The 14,340-nt window shown below is 39.8% G+C and overlaps 1 protein-coding gene across 1 annotated transcript; it reads left to right on the top strand.

The window, feature by feature from the left end:
• Window positions 1-4,741: 4,741 nt before the first annotated feature.
• Window positions 4,742-7,565, top strand: GDF2 (growth differentiation factor 2). The gene is made up of 2 exons (XM_030487126.1): window positions 4,742-5,325; window positions 6,383-7,565. Exons 1-2 carry the CDS (start codon window positions 4,980-4,982, stop codon window positions 7,321-7,323), a joined length of 1,287 nt encoding a protein of 428 aa, XP_030342986.1. The 5' UTR covers window positions 4,742-4,979; the 3' UTR covers window positions 7,324-7,565.
• Window positions 7,566-14,340: the final 6,775 nt, after the last annotated feature.

Genomic DNA, 14,340 nt, shown 5'->3' with positions numbered 1-14,340 from the left:
TAGTTGAATTGTCTTTCTCTAAATGCACTCTGTAACATTCTGTTAATTAAATGGAAACATGTAAATACATGTTAAGCTTGTCATAATGCACCTCAATAGATTAAAGACAGAAGGGAATACTACGATCATTTAGACTGACCTGCACAGAACAGATCAAAGAACCTTGCTCAGTAGTTTCTGCACCATGCATTATGGAACTTCTGTTTGGAGCTTGGGAATATCTTTGAAAAACATGCATAAATTTGGCTTTAAAGATTTCATGTGATAGAATATATCTACTGGCCTACAAGTAGTTGTTCCAAAAGTTGGTGCTCTTTGTTCATATGCCGTGGCTTAATCCTGAATTTGCTGAGCTTTAGCTTTAATTCACTGGATCTTACTGTAACCTATTTTATTAGATCCCTTTTATCTATTATCCAAAATACTTTCACTGTGTATTTTTAGTATATAGAGAAAAGTCAAATTACATTTTGGCTAGGATTTTAAATAGATACTTTGATTTCTTATTCTAAGCCTCAAAACAATTTTTCACAGCTCTTTTCTGAACTCTTTCCAGAACTTTCATTAACTTTCTTTTCCAACAAAGAACATCAAAATGGGACACAATATTTGGCAGTGGTTCTGTTAGAAGTCTCTATAGAAATAAAGTCTCTGCTTCCCTCTAACTCCTGTACAATCCTCTGTTGGTACATTTATGGTAGCCCTTTTAACTGCAGCACTCCTTTAAGAGCTTATGTTCCATCACTGTGCCTGTCAATCCTATTTCTCAGTGTCCCCGCATGCCAGGACACGCTTGCCACATACTCAGTTTTCACCCAGCTGCTGTACAGTAGCACAGGCAGACCAGGAGCAGAAGAAACTTCTGAAGTCTGTGAGGTAGCACAGAGTGTAAGATATGGAGTGTTTCCTCCTCAAGAGACAACCTAACCTTCTGCAACTCTTACCCCATTAAGAGCTGTATTTTTTAGGGGAAGGATACTACACACGCTAATTTCTGATGACTGCCTAACTGGAAGGCTGCTATCCTGCTAAGGTGCTAGATGACTTCTGCCACCAATATTCCATACTCATGTGGTACAGACTCCCAGACAACAGAGGTGTGTAAATGTGGTACTTCCTGCTAACTTACATAAAAGCAAGATGTAATGTGTATGGGAGTGTCTGCAAGGTTACATTCACAGCAGTTCTTGCTAGCTCCTCCTAAACAGCTCTCACTAAGCAGCAGATAGTTCTAAGGCACCTTGTAGTGACTGCCAGTTATGACTGACAAAAGATCATGTATTCAGCTACGCATTTCTTCTTCTCCCAAAGTAATACAGTGATTTACACTGGAACTACTGGGAAAACCTTTCTAAATTGTTGCTGTTAGAGATCTCCCTTAAAAATGCAGGCTCTTCTGTTTTTATAAATCATGAGAAACTTAACTACAGTTGACAAAGTAATGCTAAGGAATAAAGAAATATTGAAAAGTTCTGAGAAGTCCATCATTTATCCCTATGAACAGCCATAAGCATAAAACTTTTCAAAATATCTCAAGTCATTGTCATTCTTGTTCTCTATGAAAATCTACTCTTTCCTGTAGGTCTAGCCTTGCTCTCATTTAGCACCAACTCTGAACAGCATTACATATTAGCCTATTGTGTTTATATTCTTATCTATTGCATTTTGTTTTCCTTAGGGAATCTTTTCTACATCTTCAACCAGTCCTTGGGTACAAACTTTCTTTCCAAGGTGTACTGATACAAGCAATTAGGAAAGAGATAGATACCATCCTATGATCTGTTATAAGGTCTATAGGACATAAGAGAAAATGCTACTTCTATACTTATCAGGATGCCTGTAACACCCTGAAAGGTTTAGTCTGCATTTAAAGGTTTGTTGGCAAAACTATGTAATTTAGGATTGGCAAAACAAAATTATACCTGTAAGTGGCATAGCTCTCAAGGCATACCATTACTACACAAGCAATACAGTTCTCTTAGTAAAGTTTATTTCATTTGGAGTTCACCTGTTCCAGTCAATTCTCTAATGTGAACAAGTTCTTAAATCGCTATTCATTTAGTGGTTTAAGACACTGGTTTCTGGGTTTTTGGTATCTGTGTATCTGATCTTCCTGTAGAGAAGGAACTTTGCATTTGAATGGCACAAATGCAGTCAGGTGCTGCTGGAAGACACTGATACCTTTACTTTCTTGGTTCCAACAGGTCTTTTGATTTCTATGAACATCCTATAAACCATTCCACAGAACGTGTAAGTTTCTAGAGAAAGTTACTATTGACAAACACTTAAGATAGCAGGTCAAGATAATTCCACTAACTAAACCTAAAAGAATTGAGGATATATTAATATGAGATGGTTAAAGATGGCTAAAAGCAGAGAACAGCTGACACTAGCCGGCAAAGTGTTAAGGACTTTTTTTTTTCTGAACTAAATTCAGTTTCACCCTTCGAGGCCACAGTTTAATTGCCAGAGGTAACAGCAACAGCTAGAGTGTACCTAGGGTTTTGTGGAGTAGTTCAACTCACTTGCACAAGGCTGCATAATTAAAAGAAACCACTGGACAATATTAATATATTTGTGTATCAAATGAATTAACAACTGTCTCACTGCCAAACCTCAAAGAGCAGCTTTCAAAAGGAATTGCCACTGAATGAAACTGTTCATTGTAAAGTTTCTGCAAAGCTGACACTTGGCCCGACACTATTTGACATCTTTATATATGAACTGGAATTCTGTTTATAACAACCTCCACAGCATTTGCAGAAGACAATCTTTAGGAGAGAAGTATTTATATAGATCACTTGATGTAACTGCACTTCATGTAATCAAAATTCATTTTAAGGTAGACAGATGCAGAACTTGGTACCTAAGCACAAGGAGTGGAAGCTGCTCCTACTGCGTAGAAGACTGCACCCTTGAAACCATAACTCTTCAAACAATTTTTGTGGATATCATGGATTTATGGCAGTATATAAGCATCCAGGGTGATGCTATGTAAAGAGAGCTAATAAAAGCTTTGAAAAGATACACACTGGAGCAGTGAACCACATAAGGAATGGAGATCTTATTTCTGCATGTGGCACTGGTGGACTGCCACTAGAAAGCTATGTATAGCCCCAGTGTTCACCTTTTCAAAAAGGCATTTAAATTCTGAAAGAGACATGGAAAGGAAACAAAAACAGTTAGAGAAAATGTCTTACAATGTGTCTAAAAAGCACAATCTGTTTATTTTATCAGAAAGCAAACTTAGAAGGAGCTTGATTACACTGTGCAAGTACTCTGATGGAGAAAAAATGCCAGTGCTATGGGACTCCTTAAGCCAGCCAGAAGTTACAAGAACTCGTGTCCTAGAGGGTGAAGCCAGGCACGATGAACTAATAAATTAAGCACTGTGGGTTTTCTAAGTGTAAATGATTATCTTTTAGAGTAAGTGCTACAAAAATTGAAGAAATCTTTGATTCTTTGACATCGATAAATTCTAGAGATGCTTAAGAAGTTATGTTTTAGCTAAACACAAGTAATTGGGCTCTGCATGCAGGTAGGAAACACAAAGGCCTTGAGTAAAACATAACAATTTTGCTATACAGGAGACCAGGATCAATGCTAAGTCATCCTGTCTGACTTTACACCATAGGAACATAATTAACAAGGATCTTGGATCCCAGGTGACACTTGAACAGGCACATAAAGTGCGTAACTGAGAAGTCTGGGATCACTTTAAATGCGGCATATGCACTGCTAGAAAACTAGAGAAGAATGGCCAGAAAGGACAAAATCTTTGCAATGAGATTTTTGTAATGTAAAAGCTCATAATACTATTTAGACTTTATGACACATGTACAGTATGGATTGAGTTGTGCTTAGGAAAAAATGATACATTAATAGTACAAATAAAACACTTCTGTATCATTAGATTGAATCCCAATGCATTCATTAAGATAAACAGCAAGTGACATTTTTGTCTATAAATAAGCTAGAGTTTTTTCTTCTGCATCATGAGAAATTCTATCATAAGTCTTGTATTTTTGCCTTGGCCCATTCTTCTCATGGATAACAGTATCTTCATAGATAATCTGTATCTTCACAGAGACCTTTCACTTTCCATGTGGCCTGAGAAGGCCTAGTTGTCTTCATTTTGAGGTCACTGAAATAATGACTGGTTGTTCTTGGACTGGATTGACCATCAAGAATCTAAGAAATATATTACATAAGATACTAATAAAAACAAGACTTAATTCCCATACTCCAAAGGAATCAAACTGAAAACGGACAAGCCTGCAAACACCATGAAGAGAACTTGACACAAAACAGATATTTCACTGTGTACAAACAATAGCTCTTGGCTGATAAACGGGAAGAAGTTTTAAGGTTGTTTGTATTGTCATGAGATCATGTCTTGCAGAATCACAAGTCTCCATCAAATGATCAGGGATTTTCTGACAGCATGGGAAGGGATTGTAATAAAGATTTGTGAGATGTTATTTACTAATAGCTAATAGAGTATTTTTGTTCTAGATCTCTATTTTCTAGTCTTGATGAAAACAGTATAATTTTCCACGTCCCTAAGAACGCTTCTCTCTGTTTGGCAAGGAAGTGATAGAAGAGTGTAATTAAGCAATGATGACCCTAAAGTGAAATGTGGATTCTTTACAATATACAATGTCCTTCCCACCAGCCACATGTGTTTGTCAGATGTTTACAGAATCTTCATTAACTAAGAGCTTTGCTAGATAACAGAAGCTGAAGCATGGCATCAATGACTCTGATAAGGGCAAGTGTACAACCAATCTGCTTGACAACTGACAAGAGGCTGCGGTTTGAAGCAGACTGTAAAAAGAACACAAGAAAGTGATTTGCAAAGGGCATTCCAGTTGTTTGCCTTCCATCTCCTTTCCTCTGTCGGTAATGAAACAAGACTTTTAAATAGCTAAAATATCCTTATCCTCTTGTCTCTCCACCAGAAAGTAAATATAGAAGAAATGCATTATTTTGGGGTATTAGCTGCACTGTCTGTTTTCAACATCATTGCCTGTTTGACAAGAGGCAAGCCTTTGGAAGACTGGGACAAGTTACCAGTTATGGGAAAGTCTGATGCACACTTTCATGATCCTGAGGAAGAAGAAGGTGAGACCCATTTTGACCTTAAATCTTTCCTGGAGAATATGAAGACGGATTTACTAAGGAGTTTGAATTTGTCAAGAGTCCCCTCGCAAGTGAAGACCAAAGAAGAACCACCACAGTTCATGATTGATTTATACAACAGATATACTGCAGACAAGTCCTCCATCCCTGCATCCAATATTGTAAGGAGCTTCAGTACTGAAGGTAGGAAAAGTCCTAAATATGTGGACTAGAATTTTTAAAGAATTACATGGACAGGAGGCACTCAGATTCTTCCGATATTCAGAGGGAACTGAGTGCCAAAGTTCCACTGATTATTTAGAAATAAAACAGATTAAAATTTTGGATTGTAGTCGTGCTCTGTAGGGTTTTTTCAGCCTTTAAAAAATACAATTACCTTTCATTTTCTTCTTTGATATTTTCACTGTACAATACTCTTTTCTTAAACACACCAACTGAGATGATGTACAGAGTAACAGGGTTTACGTGAATAATGTTTCTCAAAACTAGAAATTTGGAGCTGAGTTTTAATGTTAGAATGCAAACTTTTTATCATCTATAATTGAGACATCCATGCTAGAGAGCTCTTCTTTCAGGTGGGCTCTTCATTAAAAACCACAGCAGCCAACCAAGAAATGTGCCTCTGGATCCAAGCAAGGAACAGCAGTGCACCCTCAAAATTCTGGGTTAGATGGAAATATTTATATGGAAATAGGTAGTCAAGCTTGTGTCAACTGAAAAAAATCAAGATCCCTGTCTGTGTAACATTAAATAGACTTTTTAAAAGCTCCATCGAAAGAAGCAGTAAAAAAGAAATAAACACGATTCTTGCGATAAAAATGAGATAAGGAGAATTGAAGCTTCTGTTTATACAGAAGTAACAGCACTAGGGAGAACTTCAGATTCCTAAATTAGTGCCCCTAGTTCTGAAATGGAAAGAAAACTTAAGAGAATGAGCTAGATTATAGTTTCCATATCTCAGTCTCCTCTCTGACTGCTTTAGTGTGTAAACTGCTCCTCTCCTCACACTCATCTGACCATGCAATCTTGGCGAAAACATTACCAACACCAGGGACCTCCATTTCTTCTTTTCACTCTCTGCCCTTCCAACTTGGCCAGAAGATGGTATTTTATTTTATTTTTTTAACACTGGATAGCCAAGCTCTTTTTATACCTCCAAAATACATCCAGAATCCTCCAAAAGCAAGTTACTCAGACAGTCAGAAGCACTGTAACCACATGTTTTCATTTCCTATTGCAGATGTTATTTCTTTAGCTTCACCAGAAGAAAATCCATTTCAGAAACACGTCTTGCTCTTCAACATCTCTATTCCACGATATGAGGAAATCACCAGCGCTGAACTGAGAATATACATCTCCTGTCACAGGGAAGTTGCGTCTCTCTCTAGGCTGGAAGGCAACATGGTCATTTATGATGTTCTAGATGGTGACCACTGGGAAACCCCAGAAAGTACCAAATCTTTCCTTGTCTCCCACAATATCCAGGAGTGTGGTTGGAAGATATTTGAAGTGTCCAGCGCTGTGAAAAGATGGGTCAGGACAGACAAACTGAAGACTAAAAACAAGCTAGAGGTTGTTATAGAAAGTAAGGCTCTGGGTGGTTTCACTTGTGAGAAGCTGGATATCAGCGTTAACCCTGATACTAAAAATCTGCCCCTGTTAATAGTGTTCTCCAATGACCGCAGCAATGGGACAAAAGAGACCAAAGTTGAGCTCCGGGAGATGATTGTTCATGAACAAGAAAGTGTGCTGAAGAAATTAGGAAAGAACAACACTTCATCTGAAGAGCTAGAACAGGGAGAGGAAAAGGCCATTGCTGGGCACCACCAGCATTCCTCCAGAACCAAGAGAAGCATCGGAGCCAACCACTGCCGGAGAACTTCCCTCCATGTCAATTTTGAGGAGATTGGTTGGGATTCCTGGATCATTGCACCGAAAGATTATGAGGCTTTTGAGTGTAAAGGAGGTTGTTTCTTCCCTCTGACAGATAATGTTACCCCAACGAAACATGCTATTGTCCAAACGCTGGTGCACCTCCAAAACCCAAAGAAAGCTTCCAAGGCCTGTTGTGTTCCAACCAAACTGGATTCAATCTCCATTCTTTATAAGGATGATGCTGGTGTGCCCACTTTGATATACAACTACGAAGGGATGAAAGTGGCAGAATGTGGCTGCAGGTAGTATACAAAGCAGAATCTCTAAGAATAAGAATAGCCCTTTTTTCTGTTATGTGTAAATCTGTATATTAGTGATACAAATGAAAATCCTTGCAAACAAGGTTTGGAGCAGGGTACGGGGCTGGTTGTTGTTGCTGCTTGTTTTAAAGGAAAACTGGCATTTAAAGAATGGCAATCATTGTAAATAGCCTGCATTATATATATCATGGCAAAGTGAATACTGGATTAAAATATTGTGAGATTGAATGAACTGTGCATTATTTGGCAACAGTGATACAATTTGAATACCTTATTTCAACTTTTCTGTTTGATCAGTTCTGTTTAGGTCACAAACTAAAGGATTTTCAATGGGGATTTAGGATGTCCTGTAAATGTTTAATAGGTATTGAAATCTAATTCTTTCAGCCAACTCTGACATTTTCAACTTCTGTAAAACTCAGTAAATGGAATCTAGTCAGCATGATTAAGTCAGGAGTCTAAATCCTGCAAGCCTTTTGTCACATCAGTAATCTCACAGGCTTTTACAGGCAAATTATTTACTCCTATAAGTGAAGATTTGCAGTATTCAAAAGAGAAGAGATTCTCAGCCATATTTCATTCCCAAGTTTCCTTCTGTGGGTAGCAGGTGCCTTGGTTTCAACTTTCTTATCCTCAATGTCCCTATTTTTACCCCTTTATGGCACATACTTGAATGATAAGAAGTGCAGCCTTCCGCTTCTAAGACACTGTTTCCTAGGAGGAACAGCAGCCCTTATCTCTGTGCAAAGATAAGAAGCCACTTTGACCTACTGCATATTCTTAGTATTTCTTTGCAAGAACATGCAGTCTAACGATGATCAGCTTTAGAAGCTGTATCCTAAGAGTAGTGGGGGTTGGCAGAGCTCAGCACTTTTGAAAAGCCCAGGCTACTTATTTAGAGGCCTAAATATGTTCTTTGGAGTCTGACATAAGGCTCTGATGTTTTTTAAAATTTCTTATTTGGAGAAACTCTATTTTACATACAAAATTCACCCCCTGAAAACTCCTATCTGTGTTCTATGAGACTTATACTGCTGTATGGGAAATATATTATCATACAACAGCTCTCATAACTTCAGTTGTATTTTCACTAAACAAGGAGCCCATCTTTCTTGCAATTAAACTTCCTTTGATTATAATGAAGGGTTTGCATGTAAAAGAACAAACAAAATGTCTTCTCTTGGTTTCAGGTGATGGATGTACGTGCTGTATAATGACACCATAATCCACCTCACTTCTACTCCTCCACCACCTTCCACACCAAAAACCCCAAACCAACCAAACAAACAAAAAAAAACCCCAAAGAAAAAGAAACCACTATCAGAGAACACTTCTGATCCAAGCCCACAGCAAACTACACATCCATTCAAAATGGCAAAGAATATTGATGAGGCAAAAATCTAAACGGTAGCTTAATGTATGGAAGCAACAGGATTTAAATCGATGCATATGTTTTAAATTAGGGCAGCCTGTGGGCAAGACGAATTCATTTGGCATGAACAGGTCAGCTTGAAATCTAATACACAGTTTATTTACTACTGATAACTTAATACAGAACAAATAGCAGGTGAATGTGAGCAGGGCGGTTGTAATTCCATCAAGAACTGCTGGTTACATCACAAACCATGAGCACATAGCACGATTCACCAGAATTCTTGGACTGATTTATAGGCTTTTGCTTTAGAACTGGGCTGCAATTGGACCAGATCCGCAACCTGGGTTCATGCAAACTCCATCCATCCATAGCTGTATGTCATTAACCTCTTAAGCTTCCCATGGCAATCCTCTCATTTTACTACTCCCCAGTGGCTTCTGTCATCTTACAATCATTGTTATGTCTTCCTTCTTTCAGAACCCCCTGTATTCTCCCTCTGTTTTGTTCCTGTCTCCTAAACCCATGACATTTTGCTCAACTTCTCTTAATCAAGTAAAAGAAACCACCAAACAAGCACTCGGTGTGATCACATTAGAAAAGTTATTCACCCATGTGTCAAGGTAATTGTAGCTGTGTGCCCTTAAGTCATCTAAACACAAGGTTCTAGTCATATTTCGACTTCACTGAATACAGGACTTTGTCCATAATTAAAGAAAGAAATGGGGAAGGAGACAGACCAGTTCCCACATCCTCATGGAGAGAAATGCTCAATAACCAAATCTCTTTTCCTTTTTTTTTTTTTTTTTTTTTTTTTTTTTTTTACGATCTGAAGTCAAACATTGATCTTTGTTTCCCAAGCTTACTTGGAGGAGAAAGAAAAAGCAAACAAACAAACAAAACAAAACACAAATACACAAAACCAAAGCAGTTTTTTGCTCAAAACCTCAGATCCTACCTATGCTATAAGAATTCCAGATAAGCTTTACAGATCCTGTCCCAAAACTGGGCTATATGTCACTTTTGTATTTCAACCAAAATAAATTGATTGCTCTTCAGCCAGCTTTAATTATCACATTTCCATAGGCTTAGCATTTTGGTTGGTACAGTACTAAAATGAAACATGACTTTTTCCATAGGGTGCTGATCAGGATGAAGAAGAAATAAGAGATTAAGTCACCAGTAGTGACTACAGATGCTACCTACAGCATGTCTGGAGTGTGTGTCAAATTGATGTTTGGTTTTACATTGTAAATTTAGCAGCTTGATTTATGTAGTTTTGAACATTCAATTTTAAAATGATTGCTAAAGTTCCCTCATGTTTCAGATGCTTTGGGATGCAACAAATCAGCCAGGTGGCCAAGACGTGCTAGAGAGTATATAGGTTGCAAAGAGCAGGCAAAGCACCTTGTCCCTTGCTTCAAGATGGGCCCCATCGGACACTGGAAAAAAAACAAACCCTCGCATAACTGGATCCTGAACATCAACCAGCAGCTTGCTGCTACTGAGGAGCAGATTGGGGCTTGTGCACTGTCCAGCAGATGCACAGTTAAAATTAAAACTTACACATTTAACACAAACACATGGCTGGAGCATGCCCTCCTTCTCAGGTCCATTAGCTATCTCTGTAACAGCCCTGTAATATCAGAATCACCATCTGACTCCTCAGCCAATTTTAAGGCTACATTAGAGCACTTCAGTCTTAATAGATAAACATGGTAAGCTGGTGGAAGTTGGTCAGGAGGTATAGCTGTTGCTATTCTTAGCTTCCCACCTTTCCTGTGTACACAGCAAGCACAGTGTTCTCCGATCTCATCCACTGCTCTGTGTTATGTCCTAATACAGAAGAACAGCTGATGCAATTTACCACTTAACAACACAGCACCGGTGACCACTAAAAGTCAAAAAGATCTCCATTTTCACTATTCTTTTCCACAGGTAAGAAACAATGGCCTCAAGGGAATCTAGAGGTGTTCAGCTGGTATCTGCTCAGACTAGAAAGATCCTGACAATATGGAAAAGTTAAGCTAGAATTGCCAGTTCCTGATATTCAGGTTAATAGGGTTTAGACCGCCTCTCAAGGAGACTTGTGATTTCAGACTCAGTTGTGCTCTAACACAATTTACGCTGCTACCAGACCACATCTGATTCTTGTCTCCAGCCTCCTGAGAGCCTGGCCATTGCCACAGTGGTAATGGACATAAGTGCATGGCCATGCACCAGGTAGGTCCACACAGGAGCACACTGTGAGCTTCAGGAGGTATCAGTAGCCTGCTATGGCTCCTCATAGGCAGCACCAAATTGAATTTTATTACTGCAAAGAAGAACTGAAAGATACAGGTGGGAACAGAGAACGAGCTGGCAAAGCCAAGTAGTAAATGAGCAATGCCTGTGAGGCAAGACCCTATCCTTAACAGTGTAACAGCTCCACATACGCTATGTCTGCTGTGAACAGCTAACAGGACATTGCGTCTTATTACTAATCACCTCCGTTTTCCCTGTGTTAAGTCCCCAACATACCATTTGTTGTGTGTTTAGCAGAGACAAAACCACGGCAGGTCCCTTCGCAGCCTCTAGCGACGGAGGGACTCACAGAGCTCTGCCCGTCCCTCTGCAAGGCTGAACGTTCTAACTGCAGGTGTCCGAGTTGCAGACCCCTCCATGCCGCCCTGGGGCTGACTGAGGCTTACAAACCGAGGCTTGCAACCGACGGCTCTTACTCAGAGCCGTCTTTGGCCTCTCTTCAGCCCTCAGTACTTTTCCTAAGCCCTACCTCCATGATGCCACGGTCCCACCGCCGGGCTGTGAGCGCCGCCCGGCTGCCCGCACCGCACAACCTCCGGGCCCGTGAGAGGCCTCCGTGCTGCCTCGGCGCCACCTCCAGGCTGCGTGGTGCTTCTGCGCCGGTTCTGTTCGTTACTCCCCAGCAGTCGACACATTTTCATACTCTTCCTGACATGGTACCTTAAAATCTCTCAGCTTAAAGGCGCCTCTTGCCGTCTCCCTCTGGGCTGCCCACAGCCTTTTTTGCACCTTTCTGTGTCTCCAAGCTGCCCCACTGCCATGTCTGCACTGGCTGCTGCCCCAAGGCTGCCTCAGGAACCTGTCGTCCCTCCAAGCTGCCTCAGAGCTGCTCCTGATTCTTTTTGTCCTCTCTGTTAGACCTTCTGCTGGACCATCAGTGATAATTCAGCTAAAAGTCTCACGGGAGAATGGCTTAAGTGTAGCCTTAGAAAATGGAGTGGCCTGAGCCAGTCCCCTCACCGAGGCATATGGTTTGGCTGGAGCCCTGCAGACCCACCATTAGCCCTCACAAAAGCCTTGGTGCTGGCCCAGCACACCAAAAGCACTTGAGCAAGCCACGTCCCGGCAGCCTTGGTACTGGGCTGGCAACCAAAACTTCTGATCCAGCAATGGGGGGAAAGTTCTTTACAACAACCTACATAGCTTAAGATGCCAACAGCTGGTCTGCCAGGACCTGCTGGGCACTTGCATCCAAAGTCAGCATGGCGGAAAACAGTGCCAGGATGTGTTTGACCGCTCATCAGAGGCGTCAGGCCCTCAGCAGCACAGTCTGTAGGAATAACATCGGTTTGGTGGCAGCTGTACATGATGCCTAGCCTCTAAACAAAGGGATGTTTGTACATCCTCTACCGTGGATGACTGGAGTTCTTGCTGTTTCAAATACTAACCTCAGGATAGGAGGACTCTTGATGCAGTATTTAATATTCACTATTTATTTTGTGCACCAAGCTGAACAAGCATGTAAATCTATCAGAAATGTAGGATCTAGTGGATACAGACAATGTAATACAAACACATAATATACCAATTCTCAAAGGACTGCACATCAGTTTCCCTCTTTAAAAAAAAAATTACTTGCCAAAATTCAAAAATGAATTAGTTCAGATTCCTGAATTAGTTCAGGTTGGATCACTGCAATGCATTTTCCTGAAGCCCTCCTGGATCTTCTGCTTACCTACAATACGGCAGTTCATCCATTCAGCAGAGTTGGTCAATGTGAGTTTATCACATCTGTGCTCAGTGAGCTGTGAGCTCCACCTGCTCCTGGCTGAAATTAGAGAGGTTTCAAAATGGGGATATATGTTTTCTACCCTTCCCCAATCTTTCGATAAAAATATAAATTATCTTCTTTTTTTCCCTTTTCTTTTTCTTGGTCACTTGGTCACTTCTCCTTCCAAAAAGAAAGGAAAGAGAAAGGAAGGGAAGAGAAGGGAAAGGAAGGGAAGGGGAGGGAAGGGAAGAAAATAAAAATCCAACACGTTTTGGATTTAAATCTTTTTTATTCCAAATGTAATCATTAAAGAACTCACTTGAAGTGAAAACTTGCAAAAGCTATAATTTTAATCTATACATGTTTGTACAGCATAAGAACTGAAAAACTTAGGCACAGAAACCTAACATTACTTCTTTTGGCATGGGAATTATAAAGGAATAGAAGGGTGATATTATTCATTATTTGTATTATGAAGGGGCCCAGAAAGCCTCCTCAGGGACAAGGTTTTCTTTGTACCAAACAGTACAGGAACAGAACAGAAAAGACAGTCTTAGAGCATACGTGTGTAATCCAGTAATGCCTGTCACAGGCAGCCATGAAGTAGCACTGACCCAGACTTGTACATCTATAAAATGCAGTGAAGGTGTGTCTAGAAATACTTACCAAAGTCCTGGAAGCATTAAATATTTAATTAGCATAGTCCTGTGCTCTAGCTAATAAACCCTGCCTCTCAGTATTTAGGAGCCACATATCACCTTTACATTAATTCTAATTCATACATGTAATTTAAATAGGCCTGTATTAGAAAGCTCTACTAAAATGAAAAGTAGCTTATTTCCAACCTTCGCCTTCACCCTCTTGGCATTTCTGGCAGGGAAAAAACTGGTCTTGCTGCCACCTTCAGATGGAGCCTCCTGCTACTGCAGTTTATCCAAATGCTCTATATGGGGAATGGTGAGATCAGCTGCAGATGAGAACCATAGAGTATAGGAACAAATCTATAAGGCAAAAAACATATAGCAAAACATTTAATCTCACTCTTGTGGAAACTTTTTAGCATGTGATCTGAATGATGCAGACCATGCATGCAGACTAGTCTGGGGCAGATGAAAGAAAATACCTCTTCTCGGAGTATGTGGGAAGTTCATACCCACAGCAAGTCAGAAAATGAAATACTTGTGGACAGATTTTAAAGGATCATAAATTTTTATGAGTTATAAAAGCTAGAGTTAGGCCTGAGCTATTGAGTTCAGCTCAAAACTAAAATCAAAATAGGAATTTGGCTTGGGTTACATAGAAATTAGAATTGATGGTACAGTTACATTTTGGATTTACATACTCAGAGTTCAATGAACAGACTTGCATTAAGCAACATGTTTGATAAAAATTTAAACTATATATATCAAGAAATGAATAAGTAAATAGTCATTCTCCAAAGCGTGAAGAATCCACACCACACAAGCAAGGATTGTAAATTTCTAAAACTATCTATAAAGAATTACCAAGGTAGTAGTGAGTGATACATGTCGTATTGAGTTAAGGGCAAGAGAAATAGATCACTGAACAGTGTGGAAAAATACTGGTTTCCACTGTACTGGCTTTTTAAGCCGTGC

Source organism: Strigops habroptila, chromosome 5 (genome assembly GCF_004027225.2).
Source record: "Strigops habroptila isolate Jane chromosome 5, bStrHab1.2.pri, whole genome shotgun sequence".
Lineage (NCBI taxonomy): Eukaryota > Metazoa > Chordata > Aves > Psittaciformes > Psittacidae > Strigops > Strigops habroptila.
The sequence above is the reverse complement of the archived record's forward strand: the minus strand, read 5'-3'. Positions and strand labels throughout refer to the sequence as shown.